Source organism: Saccostrea cucullata, unplaced genomic scaffold, assembly GCF_032062105.1.
Source record: "Saccostrea cucullata isolate Sc308-1 unplaced genomic scaffold, CSIRO_AGI_Scuc_v1 ctg6037, whole genome shotgun sequence".
NCBI lineage: Eukaryota > Metazoa > Mollusca > Bivalvia > Ostreida > Ostreidae > Saccostrea > Saccostrea cuccullata.
The window spans coordinates 3,814-28,483 of NW_026929414.1; the positions used below are offsets into that span (position 1 = coordinate 3,814).

The following is a 24,670-nucleotide window of genomic DNA, read 5'->3' on the forward strand; positions in this document are numbered from 1 at the left end:
AGTTCCATGTTCGATACAAAGTCCTTGCCAGCGAATACAATTAATCATTGAATCAAATGCTGACTGACGATTTTTTCATACTAACTGTTAGTCCATTATTAGAAATACAGCGAATGGACGACGAATTTTCCCGCTACTTCCCGATCATGACAAGGAACGCACGGCGGATGTGACCGGTCCGTAAGGAATGCTCACTTCAACATGGCACCTGATCCCACCTCTGATGTTTCGAAGGACCGTGTTTGCTCTCCTCTTATTTGGAATTGTTTTATGGAGTTTAAAATTAAATGATATTTGTTATCTCCATATCATTCATTCATAGTTACCTCATTTGACTTTACTTAACTTTTCTATCGTCAACGTTCCTTACTTATACAGCAATATACCTTCATCACCTTCATACAGAGTATATATATCTCAGTTGATTTGATATGCAAGAGCATGCTCTACGTACGAACAATTTCTTAAACGAGTGATTGATGAAACAAGATCATCAATTATTCAGTTCGTATCATTGCAATTCTCGTTCATATATAATTGAAACCATATTCAAAGTTTTGTAAAGTGAATTGATGAAATGGTAAATCGCACAAAATCAAATCAAATTATGTAGAGTTGTATATGCTGTAAGTAAAGATATGAGAGGTCAAGCTGACTTGGGGGACTCCGATCCTCAGCCAGAAAGGACTACTCTTTAATTTATAATTTAATTCAAAAAGTCTCAAAATGGAGCTTGAAAATTTAATTTTTTCATGCAACAATTTTCGTTATATCTGTCAATATGCTTCAAGGTTCTTTGAATTCTCAGAGAGACTAATCAAAATGTAAAAATTTTTACCCCGTAATAGCATTTTGAAATTACATATATGTAGAAATTGATGTTCATTTTAATTAAACCATAGATACCAATGTTTATTAACATGATATAATATTAGAAGTGTTTTATGGTGCTTTGCAATGACAGGAGAATCTTTATACACTTTTCATTGTAAAATGATTGAAGTAAAAAAAGAAATTAAGGTACACAATATGTAAAACAAAATTGTGGAATTTCTTCAAAAGCCTGGATATCTATGGTTCTTATTTCTAAAATGTGTAAATTGTTTAAATTTGAATTACAAAATGCATAGCAGATGTTTTTATTCGCAATTCCTGAAAATATATTTGAGATTTACTAATTTTCTTTTTATAATATGATTAATTTGAAAGTTGAAGTTTGAAGAATTATTGTGGATAAAAACGTTACTTTGAAAATTCAGAGAATTTTTGAGAAAATTTTCAATTAGTAAATGCTTGATTTTCAGAACCTGAGGATCCGAGTACCTTAATATCCATTTAGATATTTTACTGGGTGTAAACAATCTAGCTACCCCAACCTGAAATGAAGATAATTCTTATTCCATTGAGGTAAACATTTAATATTTAAGAACATGCAAAAGTTAAATTATGTACATTTCATATCTTAACATTATATTTTTTCCCCATTCAATCTAGCGGGGTTGAGTTGCATGTCATCCTTTGAGAACAAGATATGAGTAGCGCGTGTCACTTCTTACATGTGTACATGAATTAAAGAGTTAGCACCCATAGTTCATCTTTTCTTTACTATATGTCTACCCATATTTCCACAGTCAATATGGTTCGAACTTATTACAATGGGTATTAATTTTGAGTATCAAATTACATGTTTTGCAAATGTATAAAAGATATATGACACGATAGTCAAAGATCGAATATCTATTTAATTAGATGTATCAAATGTGTACACGTCAAAGCAAAATATTCAGCATATGGTTTTGAACTGTACATTTTGTTTCAGTTATTATCTGTACAGGATCTTTCCAGGAAAGCTACAGAAAAGGTTTGTTTTGTTTTTATCAAAGGATACAAAAAAACTTATATTAATATAAGATAACGTAAATAACTGCAAATTTTGTAGATATTTATATTAATGTTATATATTTCCGGTCATTTAATCTTTTCTAATTAATATATTAAAATTCTTAAATTAGACTCAACAGATCGAATTAAGCATACTTCGATTTTAGAACTAAATTTGCTGCCCCCCACCCAATCAACAGCTGAGGGCAAATTAAACTATCTATTCCGGAGGGACACCAGAGCCACATTTTGAAGATGAAGACCTACGTGTCGTGTATTGTACTGGTTGTGCTCTGCAGTAGCGCAGTTAAAGCCCTATCTAAAGACTGGGCCTACTTTTATTTAAAAACTGCCTGCTCATTGATGGGAAATTCGGGAGGAGTGCAATATCCAACTAGTGGTATATCATTTAAACAGTGAATTATTTTCATTGATTATTATCAAATTTAACTTTAAACTTCATGGTTTTCTTAATTTACAAGTATAATTCTTTAAATTTTAGATTCCTTTAGACTTAAGATAAATGATGAGAATACTCAGTATTTCATTTTGAGTAATTAAATAAGGTAGCAAATATTACACTCTTACAGAAACGTGGTAAAAGACTAGTATTCCTTTATATATATATATAATCATATTGACATTTTAGTGCATTTGTTAATGAATAATTTTTTTTACACAATAGATTCCCGCGTGATTGCGTTCCAGGCAAAAGCAAACAAACGCCTTGTCAATATCCCAAGACACCATGCAGTTAAATTTGGACATATAATTATCAACAAAGGTAAGAAATATTTTGTTCAATCAGTTAAGAAAGAAATTGATTTTTTTTCATCTTTGACAATATTAGGCCACTATTTTAATGAGAACAAATATAGAATGACAGATTAAAATAACTAAGGTTCATAAATGCTCTCCTCCCTCACATGAAATGTTTCGATAACATGATTTTCCAAGGAAATGTATACGCTAAGTAAAATATAAGTACAAAGAATAATAGCATAAGGCTTGCAGGGTCAATGGACCAAAAAATACACTTCAACTCAACAAATTTAAAAAGGAATAATATAATAATATACATTTATGGCATAAAGAGTTCATCAGAATATCTATGTACCTTTATTCACATAGACGTCGGAACCGGGGGGGACTTAGCCCCCCACTTTTTTCCAAATATATACTTAGTATAGACATTGAACATATCTTCTTAAGTTTAGCCCCCCTCCCACTTTCCACAGATACGTCTTAGTATAGGTTAAAATTGGTAAAAGTGTTGGTATTCGGAAGAAAATTTTTGGTACTGGAGTTCCCCCCCCCCTCCACGAAGTAAGATTTTTGGGGGGGGGGTTTATTTTTTTTTTGTTTTGTTTTGTTTTTGTTTTTTTTTTTTTTTGCTTGTCAGGTTTTTTTGGTGGTACAAAAAAAATTTCTTACACTTAGCCCCCCCCCCACTTTCAATTTGCTTCCGACGCCAATGATTCATTTCCTTTATTTTTGATCACTCAAGTATTAGTAATATTAATATTTACAAGGCGGCGGGTATGACAGCAGAACCGGAAAATTCACAGCCCCCGTTGCTGGTGTATATTTCTTTGACTGGACCATTGTGACAGATAATGGCGATGAATTCAACACAGACATCGTAAAAAATGGTGCTGTATTTGGAACCAATCTTTGTCGAGTAAGACTTGTTTCAACAAATGAAAAGCCTTGCACTGCAACAGCAAGAATAGAGATGAAGAGAGGAGATAAAGTATGGATAAGGGTGACGGACAATGGAAAAGACGCCCACATGACAATTTCAACTTTCGGAGGTCACAAGTTGTAAATGAAATAGAAAATTATTTACCAGAATAAAGCATGTATCTCCCATTTTTTCCTTATTTCTCTTTGTAAACCTACATAGTTTGTTAATATATACATTCAAGGTATAATCTACACCTTTTAACATTTAAAGATATATAATCTTACGATGCATAGTGAATTGTTATTGATAATCTGTGGAGAAATTGAGCAAATAACTCTTCTTAGAAATTGATATTGGCAGAAATAAATTTATGATTTACGCTTTTTCCAATTTTGGAGAAATGTCTGCATGCATAAAATTAAAAATATTTACGCATTTACAAGTACTTGCATTGATTTTAGAGGGAAAAAAGGCAATACAAAACATCACAATAGCTTACCCGTGTTCCAAAGATCAGCATAACCATGAGACAATGGTCAAGAATTGCTTGAAATTGTCAAGGTTTTATCGAGACATTCAATATATCACATACTTGTTAAATAGACGTACTACTCATGCACATAGACTCGGATAAAGTATATCTACATGTAGCAAATAGAGGACCTATGAAAAATAATCGAACGCTGACAAAGTGGTCAACATTTTTCTTATAACCTTCTGTGAATTTTCACATTTGATTCACTGATACTATCAAGAAATTTTCATAAAATTTTCAGCAAGAATTTAATTTTTCGGCAGTTCCCGTTTAATATCTGCTTTCGGTTCACTTGTTTGTATTTCAAAACAATTTACTACGTAATATTCTATCAAAAGGAGGTGAAGTATTATACAACTAATTAGGTCTTTCATTATTTGATTACTGTGAATAAGTTTTCTGTCGTTCAGATTTAGACTTTTCTATGTAAAAGAAAATTATGGCAAAACAATACATGAATTCGACGTATAAAATAAGAATCGTAAATATGAGTGGGAGTATAATTCACATCTTAAAAACTTTAAATTCTGTCTAGTAAAAAATTGGTAACAAAGTATTGGAATATTGGAAACCATTTCAATATTGATGAAATAAAAATAAAATTAATGTAGTTGCCTCTATATCTCATATAAATACCAAGAGGGAAAGCGTCGAGAGATACGTTTCCCCGTCAGCTGCAGTGGTCAAGATTCAAGATCTTATGTAATGAAAGGTAAGTTTGTACGAGTACTTCACAAATTATGTAATATCAATCGCAAAATGAGTACGGTCCTTCCACATTGTTGCTGCTTTTTGTATGAAGTACAAGATGTACAAATGTACATGTATAGAAAGAATTTTGAGGTATCTAATGGGTTATCTTTCAATATTCTAATCGAAAACGAAAGTGTAAAAATCCGTTTAAAAAGGTTCTTAAAATACTGTCATTGCCTTCTCACTTTATATTTACATACAGGAAAAAATCATCGGATATATATATTCAAAATATATATGTATGACGGTATATATTCAAAATAGGAAATTGAGTTGATAGACCAAGGACACTCTAGAATTGACCTTAAACATTACTATTGTCACAGATGAAAATGTAACATTGAACATTTTGGCATTTTTACTCTTAATTGTTTCACTATCAAACCCTATATTTCTGTTATAAATTAGTTAGTTGTCATAATTGGTTTAATCTGTCAAATTTATCTATCTATTTCAAAATATTTAATTACTTAATTAATTATTGTTTATTTCAAAAAATACTCTACTTGAAAATCAAATACCTCGTGTGATATGCAAATCAAGTTTGTCAATTGCTTACTTTGAATCGGGACTTTGTAAGTGAAATTGTTCGACCTAACGAGAAATTAAGGTCTGCAAATCTTAATTACCATTGCATGTCATTACCAGTAGCCCACACTAGTTGCACACGCATCTTAACTGGGATTTGACATTTAATTATCATGTGCATGTATACAAGTTATTTACGAAAGAGGCTTTTGAATTATTTCTTGTGCATTATTGCATCTTTTTTGACAAATTAATGCTTATAACACTGTGTCTAGCTTAGATGTTGTAGATAAAAGTCTTAATTTCCTCAAGATATGAAAAAAAAATTATGCTGCATATTTTCCGGTCACGTGATAATTTCAAGGTTAAATATACCCCCTTTCGTAAAATTTTGTAGCAGGCATTTTCAAAGGGGATAATGAAGTTTTTTCAATGACAACTTACAAATGAAATTTGATAAATGTTATTAAGAATCAAATAGCAAATATTTCAACATTTTTCTTTATAGAAAACTAATAACATTAGTTTTATGTGAATATTGTTTAAGGTGCAATAGTTTTCTCGTTGTTTTTTTTTGTGTTTTTTTTTCGTTACTTTAAATGAATTTAAATTATAGACACTTTTTAAAAAGGAATTTACCGACAGTTTATACTTGAACATAATTATTGTAAGAGTTTTTCTTTACGTAGTTAAGAAAATTTGTAAATATATAGACTTGCCATAGATAAAACTGTCATTTACATGTGTTTAGAACTGTGTCCAAAATTCCCTCGACGGAATCGATTGTACGATGAATCATGATATACTACTAAAATCGAATGGGATAATATGTTACATTATTCCCAACGGTATGAACAATAAGTTGTTTCAAAATCCATTTAACATAAGATATAGCAAGTTCCCATCAGTCACGTTTTGTTTATGTTTGTTTGTCAATGTGTTTATTAATTTTTTGTGTGCGTATTGTTTTTGTATGACGGTATTTGCTACAAGAAGTGATGAATTAAAAACAGAATTTCAACTGCTTTTGGCATAAGAACAGAAGAATACTAGTAGTTAGGTCAGTTGATGATATATGTTGAAACTATGCCAAGTAGACCTGGAAGGGAGAGACGAAATGGGGGCATTGGAAATGGTTTAAAACAAAGTACAAAACAAACACTAAAATCGGAAGGCATACTCGTACTCTCTGCACTCAGCACACCCTGAAGACGGACGGGCTGGCAGATTACATGTGGTTTTTGGATGTGGTTGCTGTGGACGTATTAGTAAGTAACTCCTAAATTTCCACCAGATTGTGTCATTTATGAATTCTACTAACATGTTGATTTTTATGCTGGCAATTTTTTTTTTTTGGAGATTCTCCACAAGAATTTTGTTGTGTTTTATTTATTTTGGGTTTATTTGTATAGTTCTGGTTTGGTATTTGGATCTTAAAACTGGTTTATGATAATGTATATTGGTTTGTTGATGTGTGGATTTTTAACTCCTGCCAAAGCATCTCATTTAAATTAAAAGAAAACAGGTTTGTAAAAATGATAGTTTATTCAATGAAAATGGAAATATAAAAAGAATATACAAAATTTATACAAAAGCAATATTAACGCAATAAAGGAAAGAGTATGTCAGAGACAAGAAAGGAACAGTAAGGACAATACAATAATCTCAATATTATACATAAACACGTACCTTAAACGATGGCATTTTAAATTTACTGTTTGCTGTACGTTGAAGTAACCTAGTTACTGTTTGAAAATGGAAATATAAAAGGTACAAATCAATTCAACGCAAGCAGAACCCTTAATTAATTTAAACTCGAAATTAATTTGGTTGACAACATGAAGAAATATCTGATTTCACCAACAATTCCATCTTTTCATTTTGCTGTCTGATTGTTTTGTTTTCTTTTGTTTTTTAAATTATTTATATCTTTATCATGTTTATATTTTTGTTGTAATTTGACCCTATTCGGTATCTATTTCAGGTTTGACCTGTAGATTACATCCTCTGTCCTGTATCTGTAAATATATCACAAATTTTTGAAATTTTATTTTTAAACAAGAGGCCCATGGGCCACATCGCTCACCTGAGCACTAAGAGTAGGAAAATGTAGAAAATGGCTTTTTATTGTAAAGTTTAAATCCAAAAGTAGTCCCATGACCAATCATGGATTTGCTATTTTTTAGAAAATGATTTTTTAAGAATTTTCCTATATATATCTTTAAAAACTTTGGTCGGCCATTTTGGCCCCGCCCTACCCCAGGGGGTCATGATTTGAACAAATTTGAATCTACACTACCTGAGCATGCTTCCATATAAATATGATGAATTATGGTTTTGTCATTCTTGAGAAGAAGATTTTTAAAGAATTTTCCTTTAAATTTCTATGTAAAAGTTTGGTCGGCCTTTTGCCCCCCCCCCCCTACCCCCGGGGGTCATGAATTGAACAAACTTGAATCTACACTTCCTGAGGATGTTTCCCCATAAGTTTCATCTTTTATGGCACAGTGGTTCTGGAGAAGAAGATTTTAAAAACATACCACCAAATTTTCATTAATTACCAATTATCTCCCCTTGAATAAGGTTGTGGCGCTTCATTTGAACAAACTTGAATCCCCTTTACCCACCGATGCTTTGTGGCAAGTTTGGTTGAAATTGGCACAGTGGTTCTTGAGAAGAAGTCGAAAATGTGAAAAGTTTACGGACAGACAGACGGACGGACAGACAGACAGACAGACAGACAGACAGACGGACGGACGCTGGACAAAATGTGATCAGAAAAGCTCACTTAAGCCTTCGGCTCAGGTGAGCTAAAAATGGAGTAACCCCTCCTTTATTTGATTAATGGGGAAAATAGACTTAAAATTCACTTCTGTGGTATATTTAATGTAATATATTTACATTTATTGAAGTTAAGCTCCATATCCTTAGGTTATGAAAAAAGTTGCAATTGACTGTCGTGTAATCTTAGTACGTATATCATTCGAGTTCATTTTTGCTTGTCGGATATGCAGCAGATATTGACTTTGATGAGTTTATAAGTTTACATGCTATTAAAATCACACGCTAAAATATTTTTCATGTCTCAATCAATCATAGTTTGAACATTAACATGCATATTTAAAACTGAAACACTGGTTATTTTCTTAAAGAAACGGTGTACCTCAGCAAAAAAAAAAAAAAAAATCCTAAACTGAATGTAGATAAACATGATACATGTACATATATGTTATTCAAATTTGAATTATTTTTCACCGAATTTTTAGCTTGAATAACCTAAAGTTTTGTATTGACTTTAAACTATGTTAATTATTCAGGTATGGAGTCATTAATAAATTCGTTTTTGTTTTAATTTTAGGGGGATTTTTGAAACGCGATTGATTTAAATTGTATAATTTACAGATAAAGAACTAGGTGTATATAAGGAAACAAAAGAAAAGTGAGACATCATTTTTTTTGTTTTCCGTTCCACGTTTTAGCAATACCCATGTATAACAAGGCTCACGTGACGTCATCGTCTCTTCTTGTTTTTATAAAAATGACTACCCTTCTTTAAAACTGATTTCTATTTAATAAACCAACAATTTTTTTACTAAATTTGCCATGTTAAACAAAGAAACAGTTTTGTTAAGTCTATATTTTTCGTTATGAACATAATTATTTTACAGTTGTTCTTCTTCTTTTTATCTGGATCTTTATTTCTGTAGTTTGTAATATAAAACGTTTTTTTTAGATAGATCCAAATTTTTGTTCAAACTCTTGAATACTTTTTGCTAAATGTTTAGAGTCTTCAAATCTGTAAAACATCGAAGAGTACCATATCCGGCAAAAGTAAAAAATAAAAAAAAACATCATTCCAACATGTTAAGAACAAGAAATCGTTCAAAATATCATTCCAACATGTTAGGAACAAGAAATCATTCAGTTTTAAATAATTTCACACATTTGAGTTATTACGTTTGGATGACTTGATATGAATAGCCTCCTTTGAAAAGTCATGAGACCTACGCGGTTTTTCAGTATCTTCTTGAATATATGAAACGGACGTCACTCCTTGTGCTACATTTTGAGGACCCATCATTGGGATAGGAAGGGAAGGACTTGGCGGAGATGTTAGGCATATTTGACGATCATTGGGGATGGTCGATTGTGGAAGGCAATAAGAAGGTGGAAGTTGAATTGGTTCTGTTAAATAGACAGCTCCCACGTCATTGTTTATATATCTCTTAACAATGCGCAAACGTAGTGTTTCTTCTGCATATTGAATAGTTTCTAGTTCACTATATCTCCCTTTTTCTGCTATCGTTTTTGCTCTAGGCAGGTGTTTTAAGGACATGTTATTGTCGCCTTTCAAATGCCACAATCGGGATTTAGCAATAGAAAAATACATCTGCAGGCGGTACTCAGCTTGCGATGAATCATATTTGTCAAGTAGTCTTTCTGCTTCTTGTAGTATATAAGAGGGACAATTAAAGTTTTCAATAAAGCGACAACGCATTCCTAATCCCAAGAAACAGAAAAGTAAACGAAACATAAACCTTCGGGTCCAAAAGACTCTAACGTCTTCCGGCTGGTTTTCTAGAATTTGTAGCGCAATTTGAGTATGGTGATCTATCCGGTTTGTTATGATTTGTGGGTCGTATTCAAACCAAGCGCTGTGAAACAGAACTATCTTATAATGCAAGTCAACTATTTCCAAATAACCGGAAACTCTATCTGCACAAATCAGAGCTTCTCTTACTAAGTCCTCACCCTTTTCTTTTCTGTTTGCTAATGCTAAAACAACGGCTCTTCTACTGTACAGCATGCATCGGGATAGGTCCGGACATGATGTCATAGAAATGATGGCTTCCATATTCTGAAAGGATTCGTCTTCCGCATTAATTTCACTGGATTTGTTAACCTGCGAGACAGTTGTTAAAGCTAACAAAACAACATATTTATCGCATGTTTCCCTGATGATCTTCTCTTCCCAGTGAAAAATACTGGTATATATTTCTTGGCTTATTTTGTCTGAGAGTTGCTTAAGACGATTGACTGAATTTAAGAAGTTCATATTCTGAATTCTTCTTTTCGTTGATTCAAAGAAGACTTCAATTTTCTTCCTGTTAGATATATTTCTTCTATGAACAACTTCTTGTCTATACAACAGATCAATCATGAGACGGAAATTGTATAACTTCTCTGCAAAATTTTTACATTTAGATTTCGACAATGCCAATACAACGTAATTTAGTCCTAACTTGCATCTCTGTGACAAGTGGGACGAGATTAAGTCAAACATTTCGCTCTTTTTATCACTTTCCCGTAAGTAAAATTCATGAAGGAAACAATAGAATTCATCAGATATTAATAATCTTAATTTAAAGGCTTCAAGTAGCTTACGGAGTTCTTCAGAATTGAGCTTATGTAGGAAGACGTGAAGTGTAGTTCTTTCTGTTGAAGTAAAATAGTTTACTGACGGGGAGAAAGACCTCCCAATAAGCACCTTACATTCCGTTTCCATTGGTTGAAGTTGACCTTTTGCTAAATGTTCATCACCTGCAATGCAAACAAAACTGAACTCATTAACAAAGAAAATACTCTATTGGTGAGGGGAAAGATTATTGGAAACGATGTATTTTGTGTTGTATTTTAAAATCACCCTTTTTTCTGGTCCTGCTTCCATGGTCTTGGGGGTATACGTTTCATAAGAATTTGTTTTTGTTGTTGATGAAGTTTAAAACTGTATGTGTTCCTTATACCAGGAATCAATGAAAATTACCCCCAAGTAAAAATATGTGATTTCACAGTACTTTTTCCCTTTTTTGAAAGTGCAAAACCACTATATTTTCTTTTAGAAATGTTTCTTACAAATTCCATGCATGCATGTTGCATATAAGCACACGGTGTTTACTAGAAAGAGATCATTTATTTATACAGTAATATTTTAAATCGTTTTGCAACCCTATGTGTAAAATTGTTCCTAAATGTACTTTCACAATGAGGTGTCAAAAGTGATGGAAACAAATAATGAGCCGTCTTGATAATCCAGTAAACATTAGGGCCGGTACCCACGGTAAGGCTTGCCTTATAAGTCTAAAACCTTACGTTTTGCAAGACGTACAGCTTTCCTGTCCACACGCTTAGGCAAGACTTACAATATTATAAACAACATTTACATAAATTCCATGTGTTTTGAGCCATAAACAGTGCGTATTATTAAACGGAATAACATATTACTAGCTGGGACTTTGAAAAGGTTTTACCAACCAGTGCATCCACACTTCTTAACAAAAGAGGAGGTTAACTGCAGTATTTACAGATAATCTCATTATCTTAACTCGAATATACTTGTTGTTTTCTTCCATATACCAACGTGTATGGTTTTATAAAAATAGAATGAACTATGGGTAAATGGTTTTCATTGGTCAAAAAATAAATGTCAGCTAAGTCTTGTATTAAGAAATAGAGCAGTTTTCTATTCCAAAATCAGACTTGTAAGGCTCCAAAAAACGTGCATAAAGGGTGTACACACGGTTAGGCCAGAACTTAAGTTTCATGACTTATAAGGCAAGCCTTACCGTGTGTACTGGCCCTAATTAAGAGAGAAAAAACAGCCAGAAAGTGGTGATCTTGACACGCAAGATTTGGTCTTGGAGTCATATGCCTGTGAAGAGTAGGGAAATTCTATCAACCTATGTTGCGTAATTTGAAATCTTGCGTTCCGACTGTGACCCTAAAATCATAAAACTGGTTCCAAAATTTCTAGATTGTAAGTAATCTGTAAATTGGAATCAGGCTCCAAGGTAGGATTTGCTTTTAACCTTGCATTGGAAACCGGTCACCGTAACTTAATGGTAGAGCGTTTAATTAATTGCTTCGAGTTTCGATACTTGTTTTCAATTTTAGTTCGATATGCCGCGTCAAACCTAAGACATAAAAGCACAAGACTAGTATATATTATTATATGTATAGCTATCAATTCTATCATTTTAAGAATGAAAACTTGTTTTGACTGTCCACGTGATTATTTTTACTGCATTTTCGTGAATAATCATTCAATACGAAATCATTTGCAAAACTTTCTAACAAACATAAGCCTATGCCTCCGATAAAATCAAATGGTCAAATTTTACTTCATCCATTAGAAAAGGCAGAAGCATTAAATAATTATTACTCAAATGTTTCTAGTGTTGATGAAAGGGAAACCGTACCTGAGCATGGTCCTGGACCCCCCTTAGTAACCATTGAAAACATAATTGTCACTGAACAAGATGTTGCTGATCAATTAAACAATTTAAATGTAAATAAACATCCTGACCCAGAAGGGATAACACCAAATTCTTAAACAATTATCCTCCTCTATTTGTAAACCGCTATCAAAACTTTTTAATAAGTCATTTGAATTTAAACGTTTACCAAATGTGTGGAAGCAAGCTAATATTACCCCAGTTTTTAAGGATAAAGGAAGTCCAGACTTAGTTAATAACAACAGGCCAATTTCACTAACTAGTGCTGTTTGCAAAATTATGGAAAAAATTATTTTTAAATATTTGTACAATTTTATATAAGAAAACAATATCTTAACAAAATTCCAATCGGGATTCCAACCTAATGACTCAACTGTCAACCAATAAGTGGAAATTTATAATACAATTATATCTAATTTAGAAAAAGGCAAAGATGTCAGATTCATTTTTTGTGATATTTCAAAGGCTTTTGATAGAGTCTGGCATAAAGGTCTACTTTTTAAATTAAAATCTTATGGAATTCAAGGTACATTACTAAAATGGATAGAAAATTACTTAGATGATAGAGTTCAAAGAGTGGCTGTAAATGGGTTCTTCTCAAATTTTAAACCTATATCAGCTGCTGTTCCTCAAGGTTCTGTTCTAGGTCCTTTCTTATTCCTCCTGAATATTAATGACATAACTGATAATTTAGTTAATAATACAAGGCTATTTGCAGATGATACATCACTCTTTATAGTGGTAGAAAATGATGTTAATGCAGCAGCAATATCACTTACATCTGACTTAGATAAATTAACAAATGGGCCTTAACATGGGGTGTGGATTTTAATCCAACCAAAAGCTGTAATGTAAATTTTACAAGAAGTTCAAATAACCATCCCCGAGTCCAATTTGGTTGTAATGGTAGCGTTATTAGTGAATCTAGATCACATTGTCATCTTGGACTTCTTTTCCAAAGTGATGCCAAATGGACATCTCATCTAAATAGTTTATACGAAAAAGCTTGTTCTCGACTAAATCTTTTAGGAATGTTGAAACATCTGCTAGATAGAAGTACATTGGTAAAAGTTTATTTTGCTTTTATTCGACCCATCTTAGAATATGATAGCATTATTTGGGATAATTGCTCACAAGAACTCTCAAATCTTTTAGAAAATATTCAAGTAGAGGCTGCCCGAATAAATAATAACAGGACTCAGGAAAAAATCATCTAGAAATGCTTTGTATTTAGAATTAGGTTGGGAACCATTAAATAAGAGAAAGGAAAGACAAAAACTCTTGTTGTTCTATAAAACTGTTTATGGCATATCCCCTCTTTATTTACAAGAAATGGTCACACCTTTAATGCCACCAAATCATAGTTACAATCTTAGAAATATTGATACTTTTAATTTTCTTAACCTCAAGCAAGGACAGTCTCATATTTCAACAGTTTTCTGCCTTATACTATTAGATTATGGAACAATTTACCATTTGAAACAAAATGTATTGAATCTTATTCATCTTTTAAAAATCTCCTAAAGAAACCTGCTGCAGATAGAATAAAGGATATCTAAATCTTTCATTAAGGCAATCGCAAGGAAAACATTATACATTGTCAACAAAGAAATGAATCTAGTAATTTAAATGCCCACCTGTATAATCAATACTTAAAGCCGCTTGGTCCGATTCTAATCGCTAAATATATATATTCGTTTTTCTTCTTGAAAAATAATTGTCCATAAATTGTTTCAACTTTTGTCAAATTATATCCCCAAAGTCTTTTTCCTTTAAAAGATATCAAAATTCAAAAGTTAAAAAAATAATTTTTGTTAGGTCACACATAAAAATAATCCTATGTTGATCATTGTTGATATCGCGTGAAATCACCTTCGAAAAATTAAATTTATCGCTTACATGTTTATCTCATGAAGAACAAACCCAAGCAAATTTTTTACAACAAAGTACATATATATTACCTGTGCACGGACAATATTTTAGCTCCTTTAAAAAAATCATATAAAATATCTGATTTCCTTTTATTCTTTAAATATGCATACTAATGTAAAAATTACTATGGATTATATTCAATTAATTTCTTAATTTTGAACAAATGTATTATGACTAAAGCTTCTACTAATAGAGAAAATACTCGAGTTTGAATTATCTTCATTATTAGATATATCCGATAAACTTATTTTTTTCAAAATAGACTTCACAACAGATCTTAACTTCCGTCAGGAACTGCTGTTTGTCAATAAGGTTTTTGATCTGCGTTTCCATGTAAGGATTGTTGTAATAAACTATTAAATCAATCTTAAAATTCATTCTTATATATTATCTATGTAATGACCTACTTTTATTGTGTAAGATAATATGTGCCTGTTTCGGGTTAAGCGGCTTTAAGTTGTCCTGCCTATTATCATCAGAGAATGACACTTTTTGAAAGTCTTCAGAGTTTCATAGAACTAGAAACAATGTCTCCAGATCAAATTTTGAATATTTTGCTAAGTGGTGATAGGTAAATACCTTATAAAATTTACTGTTCAATTTTTGAAGCAGTCCAACAGTACATCAAGTCTTCAAAAAGATATTGATAGTATTTTGTAATTCAGTAAAAAATAAATCCAGATATTTCTTATTTTTTCTATTTATTTCAAGTCTCAGCATTTCCATTTTCCATGTACATGTATATGTTGTATTTTCTTTGGTAATTTGTCTTTGCACTTTTTATTTTCTCTTTACTCAGTGTTATTGCTTAAATTTATTTACTTTTAAATATTACTATTTCCTTCTATTTCGTATTTTCTTAAATATTAGTTCTTTGCACTTTACTTAATTATATTCTGTTTTGCTGTTTTGTTTGCACTTCTTTTTTATTTTTCTTTCATTTTTTTATTTTTTTTTCTTTTTGTCATTATATTGTATAGCGAGTATGCATTAGCTTAGTAATAATTCCTCTGTATAGTTTAATTCAATTTATTTCCTTTTTTCCCACCTTTAGTTAACAAAAGAATTTAATGTAACTTATAAGGAATATTTTCATCATTGCAATTCATTGTCAGTTCTTAACATTTACATAATAAAATACTGATTAAATTAATACGATTTGTCAGTATTGAAAGTGGTATTGCCGGGTTTTGTATTTCATATGAAAAGTAGTATTGTTTTTATTTATTGAAATCAAACATACAATCGGTGATTAATTTGGTAATCAACATGTAAAAGTTTTGCACTATTAATTAAGCAAAGTGACACGCTGTTATTGGAATGATAGTAGTTCCTTTTCCTTCTCGGAAGGCCCGCGGCATAAAAAGATATAAATATATGAGTCTCTTGGATGCAACCATAAAAACTGAATTGCTGCTCAAAGGCCGTAAGTGCCGAGCAAAGGCCTAAATTTGCTGCCCTTTATCGGCAATGGTGAAGTCTCAATATTAGTGAAATATTTCGCGTTAAACAGTATACAATCAATCAATCAATAGCACAGCAAATAAAATAAAACAAAAACAGCGTCAATGCAGACGAGTCGATATTCAAACAAATATTTTTTCATCCCAATCATCGGTAAAGGTAATGATCAATATTTTTGCTAGAGAATTACTAGTAAACTGAACTAGAAATTAGAGATTTGCTTTGTTTGTATAATCGTGATATAACAATCTACATGATCTATGCACATACGGTGCTGAATGCATACTGTAAGCGAACTATTTTCATTAGCGCAGGCTTTTCAGTATGTTGAAGTTGCTGAAGAGTTTCATGTTTCATAATGTTTTCGTCGATATGATGTTAGTGGTTATATTCTGATATTTAGCAAATGCATTGTACTTATTTCGGATCAGACAATATACAACTTACTCAAGCAATGAAAGCCCGGCTCTCAGTTCTTTCAATACTTTGATTATAAATGCTTTTACTTGTACATCATAATTATGTATTTAAACATTATCAAATATAATTGCATAATTTCATTTAACACATGACATTTACCACACTCACAGTTTTTAGGGAAAATATAGATAAAAAAAATGCTCGAGAGGGAAGTATTAATTTGATTTAAACAATATTTTATTATGTATTAACATGACAGGCAATGTCTATATACTAGTAAGTCCTCACCAGGGAGACTCCATTGTGGCAACGCACTTCGAAAAAATTACGCACTTTGAAAATAGTTTTCAAAGTGCGTTAAATTTGGGACCAACTCAACGCACTTTGAAAAAATTTTTCAAAGTGCGTTGAGAGTGTACATCAATATTTTTTACTATGTAGATACTTAACGCACTTTGAAAAAAAATCATATTTTAGTCATGGAAAGATTTTATTTGTTATTTATATTTCAAAAAACTAAGCCTAACCCTAACCTCAAAAATGAATTGATTTACCAACGTCGAAGAGGAGAAGTCGGATAAAAGATCCCTCAGTCCAAATCTTTATCTTTCCAATACATAGGTGTAACAAACGGGGGAGGGGAGCAATAAACCTAAAAAGGGTAAGCTGCATTTTCATTGCTGATACGATGTATATCTTTCCCAAATAAGTGGGGGGGGGGCTTAGGCCTCTCCCCTCCCCTGGCCCTTCTCACAGTCTCGATGTCTATGCTATACTCAAAGCATTCATATAATTATGTATTTACCTAACTGGTATGACGTTGAAAACTTTCAATAGTAAATGAGTTAATTAAAACAGATGAAAACTAGAAATGTTTAAGTACAGTAAAACGTTTGAGAGAGAAAGAATTTTCATAGTTTTGAACAATCATATTGGCCTCTTTTTATTATGATAAATGCTAAGTTGCTTGAAACTGTCCTCTCTTAGTGCCCCTATACACCTTTACATCTACTTATCTAGACTAGAATTTAAAAAAAAAAACGAATTATTGAACTTAAGCAATCGTCACTCTTTTTTTCAAGACCCTTTAATTTTCCTTATTTATTTTATCAAAACCTTAAATATTTAATACGTCAATATCTGAGGTCCTACAGTGACTTTATCATAAAAAAGTTATCAAACCAGAATCTGTTATTTATCATAGGAATATTGATCAATCTTTACAAATTTTTTTTCAAAGTGCGTTAATATGGTCGATATTAACGCACTTTGAAAAAAAAATTATTTTTTTCAAAGTGCGTTAGGTTGGTCCCAAATTTTAACGCACTTTGAAAAAGTGTAACACTCCATAGAAAGAGGGAAGTATTGTCTACTCCAGATAAGCTTAATGTATACTGAAAAAAAGCTTGTAAATAATCTATGAGTTCATTTAAAATGGCCTTTCACTCGTATACACCCATGTGTACATGTATGTGTGTGCGTTTTTACGAGTTCTTTTGTATCCTGTTGCTCGCAATTATCTTTAACTAAATTGATGAGGTTGATTTCTGTTCGTTATCGGAACAGTATATATTTAATAGTTGAATTTGTGTGTTTTTGGTTGAGCCAGGTTATTGCAGATATATCGTATAAAATGAAATTTGAGCGAAACGCAATATTAGCGATTTGTCCTTAAAATATGGTATTTTATTTTAAGCGAGATGTAATTTTAGCGATTTTTAAGTGGTCACTAAAGAAGCTTTTTCATACCAAACACAGTTTATTTTAGCGGTATTTAATTCTAGCGATCTCAGAACCCTCGCTAATAATGCAAAAATTAAATCCTCGCTATAAAATTCTGCTTTTACGGTATTTATATATAGATATATTTCCTGATTAAACACTATATAGCATTAATTTTTATTATAGGCAATCAAAATGAAACACACAAGTACAAAGATGTGTTAAACTTTCTGTACTTTTAACATTTATATCCACTTAATCCATGAAATATTATCATGTACGGTGTTTGATGACTTATAATAAACAGTAATACATGTACTATATAATGTTTAATAAGGAAATATATCTTTGAATATATATTCTGAGGTCCTGAAACAGCTCATTGCATTATGTCTTTAGCAACCAACAGCCAAGGGTTGTCAAACACATCCGTTGTTCCCATTATCAAGGGAAATAAATGCCATTCTCCCGGCAGAGGTATTTGCTAAAAGTTTCCTGATACCAAAGTTTTATATACTATATGTTAAGAATTGCTGAACAAAAATTATGAACTATTTCTTGGAGTAAGATAATCGGGAGAGAAAATTTAGCATTGGCGTCAGAAGGAAATTGAAAAGGGGGCTTGGTCGAAGAAAAAAATTCAAACCTATAAACAAACCTGACAAGCAAAAAAAACCCGTAAATTGCCCACTTTCCAAACACGCCAATCCTATATCGTGCGAGGGAGGGGGGGTCGAAATTCTGTTGACCCCAATTCAAACTGCATTTAGTCTCCCGACTGGTCAGAGGTTATAGGGTCTGCTCTAGAGTCGCAAAGTTAAGAGCTGATCCTTCCTTGGTGGTTTCGAATCCCACAGCGGTCCTTCGGATGAGACCATATAAACCGAGGTTCCGTGTCGCAGTAGATCGCAGTACGTACTGGCGTGAAAAAATCCAAGTAAAGGACAAAATTTGCAGCTCTCGGCAAATGGTGGCTTCTCGATATGAGTGATAAATTCTCGAGAGGCACGTGAAACAATATGCAATCAAACTACATTTATTTATCCTTTTTGACCTAAATTGGAACGTGTCTGTTGAAAGTTGGGGGGTCAAACTACGCCCAAATTTTCAATGCATATATGATGTCTATCTTTGCCCAAAAAAAACATTGGGGTGAAGCCCCCTAGCCCCCTCCCCTTGGGTACCGACGTATATGAAAATAATATTCAGATGGTGTTTCTGAAATTAGAATGCTATCATCAGTCCGACGTCGCTTGTATTTGCATGGGTAAAAATTACCGGTCAATAGATAAAAATGTCAAAACAAATGGAGTGGACTATACAAAATACGCGCATTTCCTTCGGTGATTACAAAAACGTTTAATTTACCCAATACAGAAACTACATCTGACGGAAAAAAGTTAGTGTCGAAGGGGACAATAAACTTGAAAGTGTCAAAATAGACAGAAAAAAGTGTTTGAATACCAAAGGAGCCTTAACGGTCTCGATTAAACTGTCCACTCTAAATCTTTCTTAATGCATTAATTATGAAAGATTTAGAGTGGACAGTTTAAGGGGGAAAACAGTGAAAATATCATACACGAACTAATTAAGGTCATTATTTAACTATATGTTGTTTCATGTTCTTGTTTACAATTAAACTATACTCATCTCTTATATATTTATTTAAAATACTTTTTTTTATTTAAAAATATGTTTTACTTTTGGACTGGAGCCAAAGTTAGACTTTGATATGACTCCCAGGGAGGAAGTAAAGTAGTGATGCGCAAAAAATTATAATCGGATTATCTGGCAGATATACATGTATCTCAACAATTAATATATTTTCATATTTCTATAATTTTTTAATAAATTTCCCCACCAAAAATCATCCATACCTGTTTATATTTCTTCAGAAAAGATCTTGCATCCTCAAATGCATACCCACATACAACATGTACAAATCATTCATATGTGTGCGTTTTCAGGAAATACACATTCCGGAAACTGAGGTGCCCTGAAGGAAAACGTTTTGTAATATTTAGCTTGCATATCTTCCATAATTAGACGCAGATTAAATTAAAGTATTTATAAATACTATTGGGGGTTGTTATTTAGATTCATTTTTCAATCCATTTAAGATCTAAATTATACAATACTGTTCATATATAGTGCAATGTATTTTTAAGCAGATGGGTCTTTTAATCAATTAGAGCCTGTTAGTGTCATTAAATTAAAGTATGCAAAGCAGTTTTTAAGTGTTTTTTTTATTTCTAAAGTTTCTCATCGGGAGGACATGGTTTCAATTTTTTTGACGCGTCTGTCGTAAAACATGATCGATACGTCGAAACATATGTAGTGAGTGATATACTCATACTTCCACCAAGATCCGGTGGCACTAGACGTGAAAGTCAAGGATCTTTTAAATACGACCTTAAAACGTAGGTTAAATATCAGGGAAGGTGTTTGCAAGGCAAAGATCCCTCACTGCTTAATTCCCCGTGTCGAGTAAACGAGTCAAAAGGGACAATCGATGAAAAGATAACTGATTTTCAGGGAGTAATGATTAATTATAAATACCGGCAAAATCAATTCATTAGATAGAATGTTCAGAGAAACTTTCATTGTATTGATACAATAATACTCATCCAAACTGCCTTAATTATTATTACCAGTTCTAGATGTGTAGTTTTTGAGTAATCAAATTGATATACTAGGATCGTTTACTTTTTGATCATCAAAGATTTCTGTGAATATAATTTAAAATCGACTTTGTGTAAAGTAGGATCTTTCAGAAGCGTATAACACCACAGCAACGTAGATCAAGTTACGTACTTTTTCAACGATTGTAAACTCTAAGGCTATCTAAGTAGATCTGATTCATCCATGGTCCAATAGTTTATCGTTTGAATGTATGATCAATCTTCAATCTTCAACACAGTCCGATTAATTTCATAATTTAGGCTCAGACGAACAAAAGAAAGCCACTTTTCAAAAAAGAGCATACAGAGGCAAGAGTTGCAGACAAATGGAACTGAGAGCACTACATTTTCTTCTTAGACTCAAAAGGACGAGTTTTTATAAATATCCCTTTTCAACAACCATACCTTATATCGCAAATTCGAATATTCGAAAAGATGTTACATCGTCTGAGCTGTACCTTAACGACGATCCCTCTAAGTTTGTCCCGATTCAGTTATATCGGAATGGGAATTGTGCATTAGGAATTCTTTCCTTTGTGTGTGCAAAGGGAATGTAAGGGTGTGTGTGTGTGTGTGTGTGTGTGTGTTTAGACATGAGAAAAATGTTGAATGTAAGCATGTACGAATTGGGCTTGAATTGTTTAAAACCTGAAACCTTAAACGAATGATCATGTTTGCAAACAAAAGTTCATTTTATAATTTTTGTGAATGTCGAAAAAATAACTACTTACATGTATTTTTAAGGAAATTTATGGAATGTGTCCGATTTTTATCGACACCGGAAACTTTCATAAGGCGCTACCTATCGACAACGGAAACTTCAACAAAGCCTCTACCTACTACCTATGATTTGTTTCTAACACATATAACATATGTTAAATAAAATCAAAACTATCAAAACAACATAATCTTTCGGTTTTTTGATTTTTTTCTGATTTTGTTTGTCAATGAAATAAATTTATAATTGTTGTATTAAAAAAAGTTTATGTATAAGAGCATTTGGTGTCGAGATTAAATTTCCGTGACATCAGCTGATGGCGATCGGGCCCTGTGACGAAATTCGAAGTCAGCATGAAGTTTAGCTGATAACATTATCAACGCGTTAGATTTAAACTTTTGGAAGAAATGTATAGCGAGAAATATCATATTTGAACCAAATGCTACACGAAAACCAGTAGGCATTTCCGATTTATGTGTTAAATTGAAGCCTAAATCGAACAGGTGTCAAAATGGCGTTGGACACCTTGTGTATTTATATAAAGAGGGGTAGAATGTTTCGATATTTGGCTAATTTAGAGACTTACTGATAAAAATTCAGGTGCCTGTGATTAATTATAAGGCACCGCTCATGAACAATAAATATTTGACCGATTTATGCTACTGGGCACAGGGAGGACGGGTTAATTACTGGCTTAAGGGGTTGAAGGTTATTACCGACTGCAAAACATCGGAGAATCTCTCGATCGAGTTTCATTTTCCAAAATATTCAGGCATCCCTTTAATTAACTTAAGTAATACTAGTACACGAAGAAAGCCTTTATATAAAAATACTGAATACTTCTGTAAGTTGTACAGTTATGGATTACTTCCATAAGGAAACGTTTGTTTTCTTCTCCTTTTTTCTCAATTGAAATTATTTAAAAGATGATAAAAGCTTTGTTTCCAGGGATAAATTCTGTACTCGGTCTAATTATTACAAACGATTTTAAACGATCACATTTTTATTAAAAAAAAAAAAATTATGGGAGCCTGAAAATACAAAAATTATTTTTAAAAAAATTAGAGAAAAAAATTCAATCGGCATTCGATCCTTTTCTAAAAATCAGCCGATATAAAATATGCACAAAAAGAGGCATGAAAAATCTTGACGATAAGCACAAATTGAAAATTATATCTAATGAATGATTATTTTTGTAAGTTTGCTAATTTCCTATGCAAGGTATAAGTTGTAAAAATACCGTTACTTTTTAAATTTGAATTTGTCCAATTTGTTAATTATCATTTTGAGCCTTTGAGAAGAAATAAAAATTAAAATACAGATGCTTACAGACATATCGATAGAAATTCGCATACTTGTTTTTAGTAAAAAAAAAAAAAAAAAAAAAACAATGTATTGCTTATGCGACATATTGAAGAAAGTGACAATGATACCTAGGTAATTCTTGCAATGGACAATTAAATTAAACAACAACTTTCCTTTTCACGGTTTTTTTTTTTTTTTTTTTTTAATACAATATTTCATGAAAAATATTTGCCAAATACTCAGTATATGTTCGTTTATACATATCGTGCAAGACTCTTTTTTTAAATAATTGTCATATACCATTTACTTATTCGAACATTTAATTCTATGAAAAGTCAATAATGTACATTTCTTAAAACTTTATTATCTTGTTTACTTGTCTTTCTTCCTGTGAGAGAAATAGTTCATAATATTAACAAACAGATGTACTCAGTATCTGTATCAAAATACAACATGAACAGTGATCGGTCTCAAAAGAAAAACGGATCCTTGAAAGTTCCGGTGCCTAGGAGAAGTAAGCATCCCCAATGACAGGTCACACCTGCTGACCCGCAGTGAGCCTACGAAACTAAAGCTCTCTAAAATTAATTACTTCTCTGCTCGTCCATCCGTTTTTCCCAGACTAGCCAGCTAAAGATCTATGTACAGTACTCCATATAAATTAATTTAAAGAATTTGAATTATCATTTTATTTTCTTTTTGAGTTGTTTGCTATAGTAGCCTTTACAGTTACCTAATTTCAGAATCAATAGAGCATGAAAGACAATTAATTTTGCAACATCAACATATTTTTTTTCGTTCTGAGCACTTTTGGACGCCACCAATGGAGACAATTAGGGAGAAATTTTTGAAATTGAACTTCCTGTCTTTCAGACTCTGTGGATTCTTTTATCTCAAGCTCACCAGGATACATCATATCGACGTAGGAATGGAAATATAACCATTGTTAATTAAAAATACGTCGACGATGTATCTAAATGTCGAGTTGAAGGCAACAACAAGTGTTTTCTTCTTTTCTTGCATAAGATTTTGCACAACGTCTGATTCATATGAATATTAAAATTGGTCCGCTAATAACGTAGCGCAATTTGAACGCATGGGAATTCTATTGTTGGAATATCTGGTCTCCAAAAACTCCAGAGTACGTGTGTGTGCAATCAGAATGTATTTTAACAAAATAATTTTGCAAATAACCAATGACCAGGTAAGTAAATTTACAAGTTCCATTTTTATTTAAAAAAACAGCTGTGAATGATATCAAAAAGCCTGGACTTTAATTAATCATGGGGAATGGTTGTATATAAAGTTAAAAAGTCGTAAGTTTTAAAATTGTTGATTTTAGTAAAATCTTGTGATTTCAAATTGTCCAAAAACTCTTTGGAATTTTTTAGCATCCACATCTGATTCACACCTCTTCTTAAGTATATTGTTGCACAGTACTCCTGAAGTTTTTCCTTCACTACTGTCAATATCTTAGTGTATAAGACGCCACTTCACTCGCTAACGCAAAACCAATTGTAAAGTCACAACTGTGGGATACAAAAACGATATCACATGCATGAGCTATATCCAAGGGATTAAGGGGTAAACATGTTGAAAAATATTATCTTACAATGAGTAGCGAATAATAATTCATTGTATGTCTGTGCCATGGGGCAAATAGCTTTGTTGAATTAATTGAATACTGGCTGAACAAAATTACTCTCTTCCCAATTCATTTTCTACATCTATACTGGGTTTAAACCGCTTTTTTTTAAAACCTAATAAGTTAATGATTGTCTATGCTGTTTCACGTGATCATTGCTTTGTAAA

The 24,670-nt window shown here is 32.0% G+C and overlaps 2 protein-coding genes across 4 annotated transcripts; one reads left to right on the plus strand and one right to left on the minus strand.

Annotated features, from left to right (window-relative positions):
• The first annotated feature begins 1,208 nt into the window (after positions 1–1,208).
• Positions 1,209–3,747, plus strand: LOC134280790 (complement C1q-like protein 2). Of its 3 annotated transcripts, none has more exons than XM_062763246.1 (5): positions 1,209–1,407; positions 1,820–1,861; positions 2,082–2,281; positions 2,567–2,665; positions 3,414–3,747. In XM_062763246.1, the coding sequence occupies exons 3-5, from the start codon at positions 2,137–2,139 to the stop codon at positions 3,707–3,709; spliced, it is 540 nt and encodes a 179-aa protein (XP_062619230.1). In that variant the 5' UTR covers positions 1,209–1,407; positions 1,820–1,861; positions 2,082–2,136; the 3' UTR covers positions 3,710–3,747. The 3 variants fall into 3 exon arrangements, with proteins under 3 accessions (XP_062619230.1, XP_062619229.1, XP_062619227.1); XM_062763245.1 differs by having other exon boundaries at positions 1,210–1,407; positions 2,013–2,281; XM_062763243.1 differs by having other exon boundaries at positions 1,210–1,407; positions 2,049–2,281.
• A 4,946-nt stretch (positions 3,748–8,693) lies between these two features.
• Positions 8,694–20,126, minus strand: LOC134280791 (uncharacterized). Its single transcript, XM_062763247.1, has 2 exons — positions 20,032–20,126; positions 8,694–10,925 (listed from the first exon to the last, which is right to left on the minus strand). The coding sequence occupies exon 2, from the start codon at positions 10,888–10,890 to the stop codon at positions 9,322–9,324; it is 1,569 nt and encodes a 522-aa protein (XP_062619231.1). The 5' UTR covers positions 10,891–10,925; positions 20,032–20,126; the 3' UTR covers positions 8,694–9,321.
• Between the last annotated feature and the right edge of the window lie 4,544 nt (positions 20,127–24,670).

Coding starts and splice junctions, on each gene's coding strand:
- LOC134280790 (XM_062763246.1), top strand. CDS start 2,137: ATGAAGACCTACGTGTCGTGTATTGTACTGGTTGTGCTCTGCAGTAGC. Junction 2,282..2,566: donor AGTGCAATATCCAACTAGTG/GTATATCATTTA, acceptor TTTACACAATAG/ATTCCCGCGTGATTGCGTTC. Junction 2,666..3,413: donor ACATATAATTATCAACAAAG/GTAAGAAATATT, acceptor AATATTTACAAG/GCGGCGGGTATGACAGCAGA.
- LOC134280791 (XM_062763247.1), bottom strand. CDS start 10,890: ATGGAAACGGAATGTAAGGTGCTTATTGGGAGGTCTTTCTCCCCGTCA.